Source organism: Octopus bimaculoides, chromosome 6 (assembly GCF_046866305.1).
Source record: "Octopus bimaculoides isolate indiv1 chromosome 6, ASM4686630v1, whole genome shotgun sequence".
NCBI lineage: Eukaryota > Metazoa > Mollusca > Cephalopoda > Octopoda > Octopodidae > Octopus > Octopus bimaculoides.
The window spans coordinates 116,907,176-116,922,175 of record NC_142933.1 but is presented as its reverse complement, the minus strand read 5'-3'; the positions used below and the strand labels follow the sequence as shown (position 1 = coordinate 116,922,175).

The following is a 15,000-nucleotide window of genomic DNA, read 5'->3' as shown; positions in this document are numbered from 1 at the left end:
CAAGTCAGGTGACTGGCTTGACCATTTTAATAGTGACAACAACATACACATTGCTCTCAATCTCTATTCATTTCTCCCCCTCTTCCTCTCTCGCTCTCTCAAACGTATACATGTGCAAGTAAACACAATCATTCACATCGTGGTATATTTACAAAACATTGATGGCATAACTACAGAGTTGTATCCCCCAACTTTGGAAGGTCATAACTTTCATAAAAATGAATATTTATTTATGAAATTTTCTATGCATATATTATTTATTATGTAGATTCCAAATATACAAAAATTTTCGGTGAAAGTGTTTTGGAAGAGGGTGGGGTACAATATTCGGAAATTCCACTTAAATTCCACTTAACTTCCAGGAAAATGAATATTTTTTCATGAAATTTTGTACAAATGTATCTTGATGTATGTACATTTTAAGCATGTAGGAAGTTTGAAGGAAACAACTGCAGGTTATTTTTGAGAAGTGTTCCCCACTTGGTGGTGTTTCGGAGCAAGTCGTCCATATTTGTTTCATTTTTCTCTATTATGTGCTTATGTGCATCCTTAGATTTCTAATGAAGTAATAGGCAGTGAAGAGAAGCAGTCATAAGAAAACTTTTAACTACCCCTATTCCTTTCTCTCCCCCTCTCTCGCTCTCTCAAAAGCATACACGTGCAAGTACACAATCATTCAGTAAAATATAACTCATGTTCGTCAATGTTTTGTAAATTTACCAAGATTTTCACTAGAGTGTTAGGGTTAGGGTTAAGGTTTAGGATTAATGTTACGGTTACGGTTTTTAGGGTCAGGGTTAGGGTTAGGGTTTAGGGTTAGTGTTAGGGTTAGGGTTTAGGGTTAGTGTTAGGGTTAGTGTTAGGATTAGGGTTGGGTAATCGTGCGGGTGTTAATCTGAAAAATTACAGATATGTGAAAAGTACCGACACTGCCATCTATTATAACTTTTGTTGTTCTGTTTAATATATACATAGATTATGCCTCCAAAGAAGAGAGTTTGCTGGGGAAAGACAGCAACCGGTTTAAAATGACAGCAACAGACTGCAGTAATGCACCACATTCCAGAAGCTATTTTGAACATAATGCAAAATGGTGCATCAACATCTTCTGCCCAATCTGATAGAATTCTGGCAAAACTGTGTAGCAACAGATCGCCAGCAATTGCTTCATCAGAAATTGCCGTCCTAGCTCCTGCTAAAAGAGATTACCCTGCTATGTATAATCAGGGCAGCGCAAAAAGTTGTTTTGCACAAGCATTTCTATAGCCAATTACACGGATGAAATTTACGTATGCTTAATAATTTTACACAAAACAGCCTTCAGACTTTCCCTATTAATTTCATCGTCTTTTGAATTATGAACATATTTACGTCATAAGGGTTTTTTTGTTGTAAGGCTTTCTTTTTTAGTTGATTTTCAGCTAGCAAGACTTATCGTAGATGGCATAATAAGTCACACCCGGACAAGGTCGGGTTATACTGCTAGTAACTGATAATTCTGATTTAATACTTCGTAGCATAACCATTATTCAGTTCCACTTCAACCAATCTCTTCTTGTAGTTCTTAATCAATGACTCACATGTTTCTTTAGGAATTTTTTTACCATTCTTCTTGACAAATATTCTTCAAATCTGGAATGCACGTTGGGGCTCTTGAATGAATTTTAATTTTCAAATAATGCCACAAATTTTCAATGGGTAGAAACTATATAAGATGTGCCCCATGCAAGCTATGGACACATAAGAGGTGCACATAAGACGTAGTTGATAGCTTCTGCTATCTGGGTGACCAACTTAGTAGTGGGGGTGGGTGTGCTGAAAGTGTAGCTGCTAGAATAAGAATAGCCTGGGCAAAGTTCAGAGAGCTCTTACCTCTGCTGATGACAAAGGGCCTCTCACTCAGAGTAAAAAGCAAACTGTATGACGCATGTGTACGAACAGCCATGGAAGGGACGATTGCTACTGTTGTTTAGCTCCAGGAAATATCGTTTCCAGCTGGCTATATGGCACAATATCTGTGTCATATTTTCGAACAGCTTAAACTAGGAGACAGTAGTTTATTATTTAAATTAATATAGCCTAGTACAATTTATACCCTATTAATTATTACTTTCCAAAAGTAAGTTCTTCCAGATATGGTTGATATAGGATATATTTATCTTTTTTTACTAGAGGACTTTTAAATTTTACACTTCCCCTAAGTATAAAATATACCCTCTAAGATCTGTTGAGATTATTACCTGAATTCACTTTTGGTGTACTTTACAAACATTTTATAAACGCCTTTTCTAAGTTACTTTTATCTCTATTAAAATTAAGTGTGGTTATCTTTTATTAATGTATGTGTTTTAGCTTTTAAAATTATATATATATATATGTACATATATACATATACACACGTTAATACAGATTTTTATTTTGAAAATGTAATCGATGTAACTTATCTTTCAAACAAATTTAATGAGGCCGAAATTGCAAATCAAATTCCTTCATTAGACAAGTTTTCTTCAATTTATTCTAAATAAGAATTTTTACATTCTTCCTATCTTTTATTTCACTTTGTACATATATACACATATGCACAGAGACAACAACTATCTAAAAGCCTACACACCTAAATATAAATTGAAAGCAAATGAAGGAGACAAAAATAGTGTTTGGAGAAAGCAAGGAGAGTTTGTATTTCTATCTCTCTCTCCCTTTCTCCATCTCTCTCTTTCCATATATATACATATATGCATGTATGTATGCATATAGTTATGTGAGTATGTACACGGGTATGTCTCCGTCTTGATATCACATCATTTTTGTTATTGAGTGTCATTCATTTCTAATATACAGCAAAAATATGGCTGACCAACTACTTCAAAACAGCTACGGGTTGCTGACAGGAAAGGCCTGCCTCAAATGTGGAGGCAGACTTTTTTGTTTCTTGATAAGCAAACTTTTCTCATATTGTGAGAAATATTTTACTTGCTGCATCCAAAACTATACTCTATATTCTATATACTTACCTTTCAGCTTAGCCTTAATTATAAACATTTAAAACCTGTTTACAATCATAAGATGCTCACTTATTCAATTGATATAATCCTAATGTATATTTATATTTTTTATAAGATTTAGATACCTTTTATACTTAATCTCATTAGTTATTAAGATTATTCATTTAGATCCTTTTCATTATTTTAATCTTTAATAATCTATTTTAGATCTTTCTTATTACTTATCTTTTTACTTATCTTTCCATAAAGGATATATTTTAGCCAGTACAATTGTGAACTATGGTACTTGAGACTACATGTGTAATCTTAAAACCTATTTTATTGTTAACAAATCCTCATACTTTTTTTAGATATATAAAATTAAGCCGTAGAATGATTTATAATTACTCTCACATGTGCAATATTCCTGATCCCTCTGTCAAACCATCCAACTCATGCCACCATGGAACATGGACATTAAATGATGTGGATGGATGAATGGATGGGTGGGTGGATAGATGGATGGGTGGACATATGGACAGACAGACAGACAGATACAGATATATCTCTTATAATCACATGATTGACCAGGCTGTCGAATGTTGTTATACATTACTGGTCAGAATACACTTTGCATCATTTTAATTTCCGAATGATACCACCCCACTGGCTAGGTGAGCTGGCCAATATTACCCCCCGAACAGAATGCCAGTCTGTTGCAGGGTCAACCATTTGCAGCTCAGTGGACTGGAGCAACGTGAAATAAATTGTTTTTTGCTCTAGAACATAGTGCACCACTCAGTATGGGAATCATCACCATAACATCATCATCATCATCATCATCATCATCATCATCACCACCACCACCATTTCCAATCTGCTTTAAGACAGCAACACACACACACATATACTTAGATAAAATATATATACATATAGAGATAAATACAGTGACAACCATATAATTTTTCTTTCTTCACCAGTGTTAGAAGCCATCATAATTTTATTAAATATGCCAATTCATACATTACACACACACATATATATATATATATATATATATATATATATATATATATATACACACTCACACACACACAGAGATTGCAGTACTGCTTGGCATTTGCGCCTGAAAGCTCCAATACGAACAGATGGTGAATGTACAGAACAACCATTGGTTTGCCATGTCTGCAAAACAAGTTCTGAGAGTGATAAAAATCAAACATCCAGTGAATATCATGGTATTTGGAGTGAACACTAGTGACAGCGACGTTATGCCTCCATTCATCTTCCCACACGGCCTCAGACTCAATACGGAGGCCTACATCAAGTGCCTGGAGGAAGTAGTGCTGCTCTGGGTCAAGAGGGTGGCTGCTGGAACACCCTATGTCTGGCAACAGGACTCTGCACCATGCCACACAAGCAGGAGACATTTTCTGTGACCATACCACCCCTAACATCTGGCCACCTAACTCCCGAGACAGCAAGCCTCTTGATTGTTATGTGTGGGGCACAATTGAGTGAGAGACCAACAAAACTCTTTGTAACACCAAAGATGAACTGAAGGCAACAATTATGGTAGCATTCACCAAATTAAACAAGGAGACTATCCAGAAGATTGCAGGAGGTCCCAAAGTCGTCTGGAGGTGATTTTATTGAATACATTTACTCTTTAGTATTTCAAGATAATTTTACATAATATTGGTAAATATATCAGTTAAAATGAGATGTCAGTATTATTTTCATTTTTGCATAATTCAGACAATTTATTCACCACACCCTGTGTGTGTGTGTGTATATATATATATATATATATATATATATATATATACATACACACACACACACACACAAACAAACAATCTGTGAGAAATACTGACTCTATGATATTGAAAGAAAGTGGTGAAATATTTACTAACCTTGCCAAAATTAACTGAAAACCGTTTCTCATCTTCTATTGCATGTGCAAAACCACTTTGGATACCAAAGTTAACACTGAAGAATGGGAATCCTTTTGGAATCTACAAATAGAAATGAAACAGACTAATGGTTAACCCATACTACCTGCAGTTTTTAGCGAAGCAATCAATATTTTTCAATATTGAGGTTTGCAGAATGCATTGCACCATACTGTTTCTTAAGAAGTTTTTGTATTCTCACATAATATTTCCAGAGATTTACAGCTACACACATTGCATTTAGTGTATCCACTTTGGTATGGTTTTCCAGTCCAAATAATGGACCAGATAATGTTACAGGAAGTTGTGGTAATGGACATTATTTGCTAATGAGGTGGAAGATTTCTGGATAATATAAGAAAATGAACTGACATGAGCTAAGTATCATTTCTTGCATTCGATGTATAGTTTTATCGAATGTTGGTGCCCTGTATAAACAGTGCATCTATAAATGACATAATATTGTAGGCAATAACCCGAAGGGCCATTGTTGGGTTTTCTACAATTACAATTTTTCATGTCATTGTGGGAGTTATAATTAGAGAAATACTGATTATCAACAGTAATAATCTTTTTGAGCCTAGTGTTAAGGGATGTAAAATATTTCATCAGAGAAACCACAGGTGAGCAGGGACATGATTATTGAAGACTGAAACTAATGAAAGAGCAAAGAGATCTTTAATAAATAGTGTGATGGGAACGTTTTTTTTTTTTTAACTACAAAAACAAAATTACTGATCGCCGTATGTCTTTTTTGGTCAGATCCACCAATTTTTTGTTCATATTCCATTCAGTCTCGCACTCAAGAATTGCTTTCTGCAATAAAAAGAAAACGGAAAGGGAGAAAAGAATAAGACAAACAGACAACAAGAATGAATAAAAGAAATGTCAACTGTGATATTGTTATTCATAAGTAAATATTATTTTCATTATCTTCATAGGCACAGGCATAGCAATATGGTCAAAAAGTTTCCCTCTCTACTACATGGCTTCATGACCAGTCTCACTGTGTGGCACCTTAGGTGACAATCTTCTACTATAACCCCAAACTGACCAAAACTTTGAGTAGATTTGATACATGGAAAGCAAAAGAAAGTCATCATACATATATATATATATATATATATATATATATATATATATATATATATATGTATATGTATGGATAAATATATATATACATATATAGGAAAATAGAGAGTTCAAATTGATATATGTTAATTTATTAACATATTATATTATTACAATAATATTAAAAAAAATATAAATACAATCTCCACAATTGTTTCGATTCAAACCCAAAAATCAAAAACAAATTCATAAAATTCATATTATGGGAATATTTTGGGGAAAGAATCTCATCAGAATAATGGACGAAAATCACAAATGAGAAGTTTCAATCCCCAAAACAGACTGAATCAATATATGCTTATGTTTTTAGGTGTGAGCATCAATAATATATATACATATATATCTATATATATATATATATATATATATATATATATATATATATGTATGATTCTCTGTCTGAAGAATTTTTAATACATGTCTTACATGTTTCTCCTACATGTACAATCTTGTAACTCTTATTAGCAAACAGAGCATGTGTTAATATCATCATCATCATCATCATCATCATCGTTTAACGTCCGCCTTCCATGCTAGCATGGGTTGGACGATTTGACTGAGGACTGGTGGACCAGGTGGCTACACCAGGCTCCAATCTGATTTGGCAGAGTTTCTACAGCTGGATGCCCTTCCTAATGCCAACCACTCCGAGAGTGTAGTGGGTGCTTTTACGTGCCACCAGCACAAAGGCCAGTCAGGCGGTACTGGCAATGGCCACGCTCAAAATGGTGTATTTTACGTGCCACCTGCACAGGAGCCAGTCCAGCAGCACTGGCAATGATCTCGCTTGAATGACTTTTCACGTGTCACCGGCACAAGTGCCAAATAATACCAAAAATGTTTTCCAACCTATATATATATATATATATATATATATATATATATATATGCAGTGGGATTGATATCATGATAAGAAATGGGAATAATGAATAATGAATAATAACGCTATTTATTGTTAACTCACCTTGAAATACATTGGGGCCATAGCACCTTCTTCATTGTCTACAGGAACACACTCAATATGAGCATGAGGAAAGCGGTTTAAGTGCATACTCGTCTCCAGAAATATTGGATCTTTGTTTAGTCCTTGAAACATTCTTACTAGAAGCTTCTTGAATGTCTGCAAGTAGGACAAACAAAAGTCAGTTAGTAACATTGATTTGTTAAATGTTAAAGACAAGTTCAATCATATATATCCCCATCATCATTTTAATGTCCACTTTTCCATACTTGCATGGGTCAGATGGAATTTACTGATGCATATTTTGCTATGGCTAGATACCTTTCCTGTCACCAACCCTCACATGTTTCCAAGTGAGGTAATTTCATCACAGAATATTACAAATGAATGACACTGCTTGTATGAGAATGACACTCATTTACAACTATCATGTGATGTCAGGACAAAGATACACACACACACACGCACATACATACATACATACAAACATAAACCATGATGTCCAAGCTGCACACTGATTGGTTAAAAGACTGTTCATAAGATTCAGCCTGCTGGAGTTTATCATCATTGTTTAATGTTCGTTTTCCATGCAGGACTGTTTGACAGGAGCTGTCCAGACTTTGATTGTCTGTTGTGGCATGGTTTCTACAGCTAGATGCCCTTCCTAATGCCAACCACTTTACAGAATGTGTTGGGTGCTTTTTACATGCCATCAGCATGGGTGCATTAATGCAGCACCGGCAAATGTGCATTTTATGTGGCTTCTTTCAGTTTCTATCTACCAAATCATTAAAACACAGAACAGTCTTCTGACTGGGATTCTATAAAAATCATCCAACACACAAGCTGATACATGTTATCAATAGCAAATGTATGAATATATATATATATATATATATATATATATATATATATTCTTCGAAACGCCGGAGTTTTAATGGTGGCAGCTGATGAAGGGGATGTTTCTATGTGGCCTGCTTGTTTGTTGCACCTTGTTCTTTTGCCACGTCATGTACCCAGTTATGTATCTATATGTACATGTAGATGAACGTATATACATACATGTACATATATATGCATATACTCATATATATATATATATATATATATATATATATATATATATATACCAGAATTGACAAGGAGTTTAATCTTCTCATAAATCATGTGCAAAATCAAGTATTTTTTTGTTTTGTATTTTTATCATTATTTGAAGCCAGTACAGAGACAAAATCTTCCAACAAGAACTTCTGCATAGAAAGGATCAACATCTTATCCAGGAAGAGATTTATTTCCCATCAAATTAAAACTACGGCAAAAGGAGATCAACACTGATCCCTGTGGATTCTAGTAAAACTTTGGCAAAGAATTAGCTGAAAATGAGAATACAACAGGGTAAAATATATGAATCAAAACAGTGGGGTGTATACAGAAGAGGCTTACAACACAATAGTAAAATATAACACAAAGTATTAGAAGATTAAAAGAGATTAAGGTTAGTCTATTTGAGGAGAAAGACCACACATAAGTAATGTTCACTTCAAAAATAAGAAGGAGAAAACATTAAGCAGACAAGTCAACATTTACAGTGAGAATAACATTAAGGTTATTTTGAAATGCAGAGTACAGTGATTTTTAAAAGGGGGCAGTACTGTCCCCTATGAAGGAGGAGATTACCTGAGGGGATGGCAGGGTGTGCCAAGGTAAGAAACAGAAAGAAAATAATAGCTAAGTACTGTCCTTTACTGACAGTTGTAGCCCAAGCAGATTTGGAAACACACGGAGGGTGACTGAGGGCATATAGATTGATACACCTTGTAAATTTCTATAACAATGTACCTAGCTAACCAAACTTAATTGGATTATGTATAACTTGTTAATTTATTATTATTATCATTATTATTATTATTATTTATTTTATTTTGTCGTTGTTTCTGAGAGTGCAGGTTTACTCTGAATAATATAGCTGAATAAATTAAGAGTAACAAGAAACTAGTGATGAGTTTAGGGCAGTAAGTTGAAACCTGTTTGATCGGTGTTGTCCTAATATATATTTATGTAATTGTAGAAAAAATAAACAAGAAATCTTTGAGCGAGGGAGGGAACTACTATCTGGTAAGACAAATCATCAACTAGAAACAACAGCCAATCTACCTTAAATCATGTCCTAACATCTTAAAACAAAAGAAGGTCATATTAGATAATGTAATCTAAAATACAGTATGTCTGGAAAAAAAAAGCAAGATAGTCATAGATGGAATGACTTGCTCAGTCAGAGCTGAACGAGGGCTAAACAAAAACAATAACCATTATTGATATCTACAAGGGCATCTCTATATGATCAGTCAACCTGCTAGAAATAGCAACCAAATATTCTTCAAAATACACATCTACAGTTTTATAAAACAGAAATGACATATTAGGCAACGTAATAATCCTAGTTACTTCAAAAAAGGCATGATGGTCATGGATAGAATACTTTTGATCTTAGACTGGCTTGCTCAGCTATAACTTGGAGCTGAGTATTGTCAACATCATCATTTTAACATCTGTTTTTCCATTCTTGCTTGGATTAGACATAATTCCTTGAGGCACTTTCTCCATAGCTGGAAGTCCTTCCTATCATCAATCCTTACCTGTTTCCTAATAACATAATTCCCTTTGTCCAGACATGTTTCCATGGAAACAAATGAAACTACTCAGGTGATGAAGACACTTGCTTTCAACTATCACATAATGTATCAACAAGGAGACACACACACACACACACACACACACACACACCAATGCCTCACCCCTCCCATAAATTCATTGTCCTGCAAGTTACTTGGTAACCCTGCTGGTGCTGGTGTCATGTAAAAAGCATCCAGTCCACATTGTGAAGTGGTTGGAATTTGGAAGGACAGCTAAATGCCCTTCCTAATGCCAACCACTTTGAGAGTGTAGTGGGTGTATTTTACGTGCCACTGGCACAGGAGCCAGTAAAGCAGGCCTCGTAATCATCATGTTCGGATGGTGCTTTTTACATGCCACCAGCACAGGAGCCAGTCAGGCGGAACTGGCATCGACCACGTTCAGATGGTGGTTTTTACGTGCCACCAGCACGGGAACCAGTCAGGGGTCACCAGCCCCAGCTACAATATTGGTTTTACTTGATTCAACAGGTCTTCTCAAGCATATCATATCGCCTGACACATCAGGAATATTCTTAACAGGACCAGACATGCGTGGCTGTGAGCTCACTTTAGTTGCTAGGTCTTCTCAACCACAGCATATCTCCAAAGGTCCTGGTCTCCTGACATTGCCTCTGTGAGGCCCAATGTTGGAAGGTCATGCTTCACCACCTCATCCCATGTCTTCTTAGGTCTACCTCTTCTACGGGTTCCTTCTACAGTTACGGAGTGGCACTTACTCACACAGCTGTCTTCATTCATATGTAACACATGGCCATACCAGAGTAGTCGCCTCTCTTGCACACCACATTTGATGCTTCTTATGCCCAACTTTTCTCTCAGGGCGCTTACACTCTGTCATGTATGCACACTAGCATTACACATCCAGCAGATCATACTAACTTCATTTCTTTCAAGCCTACACATGTCCTCAGCAGTCATGGCCCATGTTTCACTGCCATGTAGCATGGCAGTTCGCACACATACATCATACAGTCTACCTTTCACCCTAAGCAAGAGGCCCTTAGTTGCCAGCAGAGGTAGAAGCTCCCCAAACTTTGCCCAAGTTATTTTTACTCTAGTTGCTACAATCTCAAAGCAACTGCCCCCACTACAGACTTTGTCGCCTAGGTAGCAGAAGCTATTAACTACTTCTAGTTTCTTTCCTTGGCATGTGATGGAATCTTGTTTTCTGTACATCTTCAGTGTTTATTGCTCCAGTGCTTCTGCCACACACAAAGACTATTTTCCCGGTTAACCTTACTTTGATACTGCTGCACCTTTTATGTGTCCATAGCTTACACCAGGTACATCGTATGGAGTTTATCTCCTAATATAATTAGCATAGTTGTTTTTATATATTTGTCCAAAATCATGCAGGAAGGAGTAGGAGAAAGAGTAGTATAAATGAAGTGGAGAGGAGAGAAAATAGTAATTCAGTGAAGGAGAAGTAGTGAGAGTAATAGCCCTGAGAGGGAGTGAGAGAAAGTAATAGTAATGAGAGAGAGGAAGTAGCAAAGAGCTTGTCATGTATCTTCTGTTTTTCTCCATCACAACATATGAATGAGAAAGGAAGGGGTGAGAGACGAATAACGAAGGAAGGGGTGAAAAAAGTCAGTGTTTCAACTCTGTATGAGTATCATGTGTGTGTGTGTGTGTGTGTGTGTGTGTGTGTGCAATGGAAGTGGGATGGTGAACATTCAATGCTGAAAAGAAAAAAATCAAACAGCGTTTCAACTCTGTGTGAGTATATGTGTGTATGTGTGCGCGTGTGGAAGGGAAGTATGTGAATGTATGTGAACATTGACATGTGTATTAATTTGATTTACCATCAATATCTTCTACTATAATAATAATCTTGTGTATTTCTCCATCACAACATATGAATGAGAAAGGAAGGGGTGACAGATGAATAAGGAAGGAAGGAAGGAAGGGGTGATGGCAAACTTGGTAGTGGGACGATGGAAGTTCTACAGTGAAGAAAAAAAATCAGTGTTTCAACTCTGTATGAGTATATGTGTGTGTATATAAAAGGAGTCATGTGAATGTTTGTGTGTGTGTGTGTGTGTGTGTGTGTGTGTATGTGTGTGCAATGGAAGTGGGATGGTGAACATTCAACACTGAAAAGAAAAATCAAACAGCGTTTCAACTCTGTGTGAGTATATGTGTGTGTGCATGTACAAAGGAAGAATGTGAATGTTTGTATTTGTGATTATTATGTACCTTATTTCGAACCTTATTTATCTATAAAATACAACAATTAACCCTCATTTTTGACAGCACAAGGCCAGTTAGTATATATATAAAATGTAGACATCTTACCTGAACCTCATCCCAGACATCTTCATCCATGGCAGTTGAAGATGCAACATGCTGAATAGGAGCAAGAATACAATGTCCCTCTGTGAGAGAAGTACAATCTGGAAGAGCTAAATAGGCCTGAAGAAAAACAGAACAAAAACTATTACAAAGAACTCTCTCTTTGAAAACACGTATGTCAAATATATTTAATCCTTCAACATTCAGATTGCTCTGAATATAATGCTTATTTATTCACATTGCTTTAAATTAATTATGCTTTAAATTAATCATTGCTTTAAATTAATCATTATTTGATAGCTTCAAAATTTTGATGATGTTATTGTTTACTTTTAGACTGCCATTCTAGGGCAGAAGGTGTGAGAAGCCAGTTCTGGCCGGTTTGAACATAAAACAGGTAGAAAATTTGGGTTGCATATGGCCAGCGTAAATGCTAAAGAGTTAAAAGAAATAGTTAGACACGGACAGAAGTACAGAAAATGGAAGCTCAAATGAAGTGGTTGTAGAGTATACCTTGTCACATGTATAATGTCTACGAAAGTAAACAAATAATTGGGTGTAACACAAAATATATAAAATTTTAGATAGATCAGGGTTCAAGCTACAGTAGGAGGCATAAGCATGATTTGCTTCACAACTACATGGTTTGCAGTTCCATCAAACATCATGGTGCCTTGAGCAAATTTCTTTTACCAAAGCCCTGGGTTGACCAATGCTAAGTAAGTGTCAAAAACTGCATAATGTGGAAGCCTGTTGGAAGTGGTGAGGACTGTTCCTGGTCTTTGGTGCAGTTTAAGACTATACCTTAAACCCATGGGTGACTTCAGTAAAGTCCACCATCTTGCAGGCATTCATCTAAATCTCCAGTCTGAGCGTAACTTTCTCCTACCAGTCTAAGAAGCTATCATCATTTAACATCCACTTTCCATGCTGGCACAGGTTAGGCAGTTTGACATGAGACTAAATTTGTTGAGGCAAATTTTCAACAGCCAGACACCTTTCCTGTCACCAATTCTCACCTGTTTCCAAGCAAATCATATTTCCACATGGCTGGACATATCATCATAGAAGACTTGAGAGACTGGAAACAAGTGACTCAGCTTGGATGACAGTGATGCTAATTTATAATTATTCCATGCTATCAAAACAAGGAGACACAAACACATACAAACACACACATATATGACAAGCTTCTTTCAGTTTCTGTCATCCAAATTCATTGACAAGCCTTTGGTCAACCCAGGGCTATAGCAGAAGACACTTGCTGAAGGTAATATGCAATGGAATTGAACCTGAAATCATGTGGCTTGAAAGCAAACTTCTTAACTACAAAGTCATGCCTGAAACATACAAATATATACAAAATGTCTTACTTTTTGTCCAATAGCAACAAGAAGATGTTTTGATATATTTTCAAAACAAAATTTACAACCTGCCATAGATTTTGACATCTGATTATGATCTGAAATAGAAAATGAAATTATATAAGAATATTGAATAAGCTGTTAAATTTATGTAGCAACTGATCCTTGAGAGGAAAGGATAGAGAGGATTCAAGAGAAGAAGAGGGTGAGGTACACGATGTCAGTAAGGGACAGCTGCAGGAATGGGTAGTGGACCAGGTGCATGCCAGTGGAGATGAGCAAGGGTTTGCAGGCCTTTTCTCTAGTAAAACTTATGGTATATTGGGTATTATGGAAGAGAGCAGGAGAACTGTCAAGAACAAGATGTAGGTAATAAAGAAGGCATCTAGATGGCTCTGGCTGAAAAGTGGGTGACTAATACACTCAGTAGAATGCCACTTGGGCCAGTGGCTGAACTTTGATCAAACTTGATTGGGTCATTTGTCTGAGAATGCATGTTGCTTGACTGGAAACACCCTGTAGCTCCACGATACAACACTGATGATGTGTCCAAATACGTGCAACTGTAAATACCTGACAACTTACACATTGACTTCTTTGCATATCCTGTTTACATCCATTTTCTCATGACCCTACAAAACAGACAGGTAGTGTTTTGTTTTATGAGAAATTATTTTTAAAAGCTAGAGGACCTTCTTACCTCTAAACAAAGCAATTCCCATTGGTCAAAGCAAATCAAGTGATTCAATACATAACAGACCAGGGATATCGCTGTTGCTAACTGGACTGCTTTAGTTGAAAAATGGAGAGGCTCTAGCAATAATATTCCATGCTACTGGGATTTGATCCATTCATAGTTCCCTTGTGCCCAAATGAATCGGGGCAAGAAAGTGAAGTTTACTTGATCCCTTGATCTGAATGAATGTAGATGTTGATAGAGTTGGCTTTTGAAAGTATTAGAGGTGACTCTTATATAATTCTTTTCAATCTCAACTAATTATTTGACCTAGGGACAAACAAAAACAGAACAACAACTACACATGATAGTCATGGCTGGAACTCCTTTGATGAAAAGTCTATTCGATCAGGGTTGATCTGAGACTAAACAACAAAAACATTAACAATAACTCACGTGTTCAGTTGGATTAATATGTTTCTACTCATAACGCTTCAACAATCTCATTTAATGTTCGATATAAAACAATCCATTTGTAGCAAAACATGCAAATGATAAATTTACAAACTTGCTGAACTTACAAGATATGGCTCTTGCTTTCTGCAAATCAAACGTTTTAGCACCAGATTGCTCCCTGGCAGCATTAGCTATAAACATATCATCGACCACGTACTCATCAGTTGTCTTCTGTACATTCTGGAAGAAGAATTCAAAAAATTTAGCATCCTTGGAAATGAATATCTTCTGTATTTTTATCTTTTGTTTTTTTATTTGCTTCGATCATTAGACTTCGGTCATGCTGAGGCATCACCTTGAAGGAGTTTAGTCAAACAAATCAATGCTAGCACTTATTTTTAAGACTAGTACATATTCTATTGGTCTTTTGCTGAATTACTAAGTTATAAGGACATAAGCAAACCAACACCAGTTGTCAAGTG

The 15,000-nt window shown here is 36.0% G+C and overlaps 1 protein-coding gene across 1 annotated transcript in view; it reads right to left on the bottom strand.

Moving 5' to 3' along the window:
- Window positions 1-15,000, bottom strand: part of LOC106883006 (pre-mRNA splicing factor CWF19L2) — a 41,795-nt gene that overhangs the window by 10,141 nt on the left and 16,654 nt on the right. The window contains exons 12-17 of the mRNA XM_014933869.3: window positions 14,644-14,758; window positions 13,396-13,484; window positions 12,026-12,142; window positions 7,035-7,190; window positions 5,675-5,755; window positions 4,901-5,002 (exon numbers count right to left, since the gene is read on the bottom strand). Of these exons, the coding sequence (XP_014789355.2) occupies window positions 4,901-5,002; window positions 5,675-5,755; window positions 7,035-7,190; window positions 12,026-12,142; window positions 13,396-13,484; window positions 14,644-14,758 (660 nt within the window). The remainder of the gene's footprint in view (window positions 1-4,900; window positions 5,003-5,674; window positions 5,756-7,034; window positions 7,191-12,025; window positions 12,143-13,395; window positions 13,485-14,643; window positions 14,759-15,000) is intronic.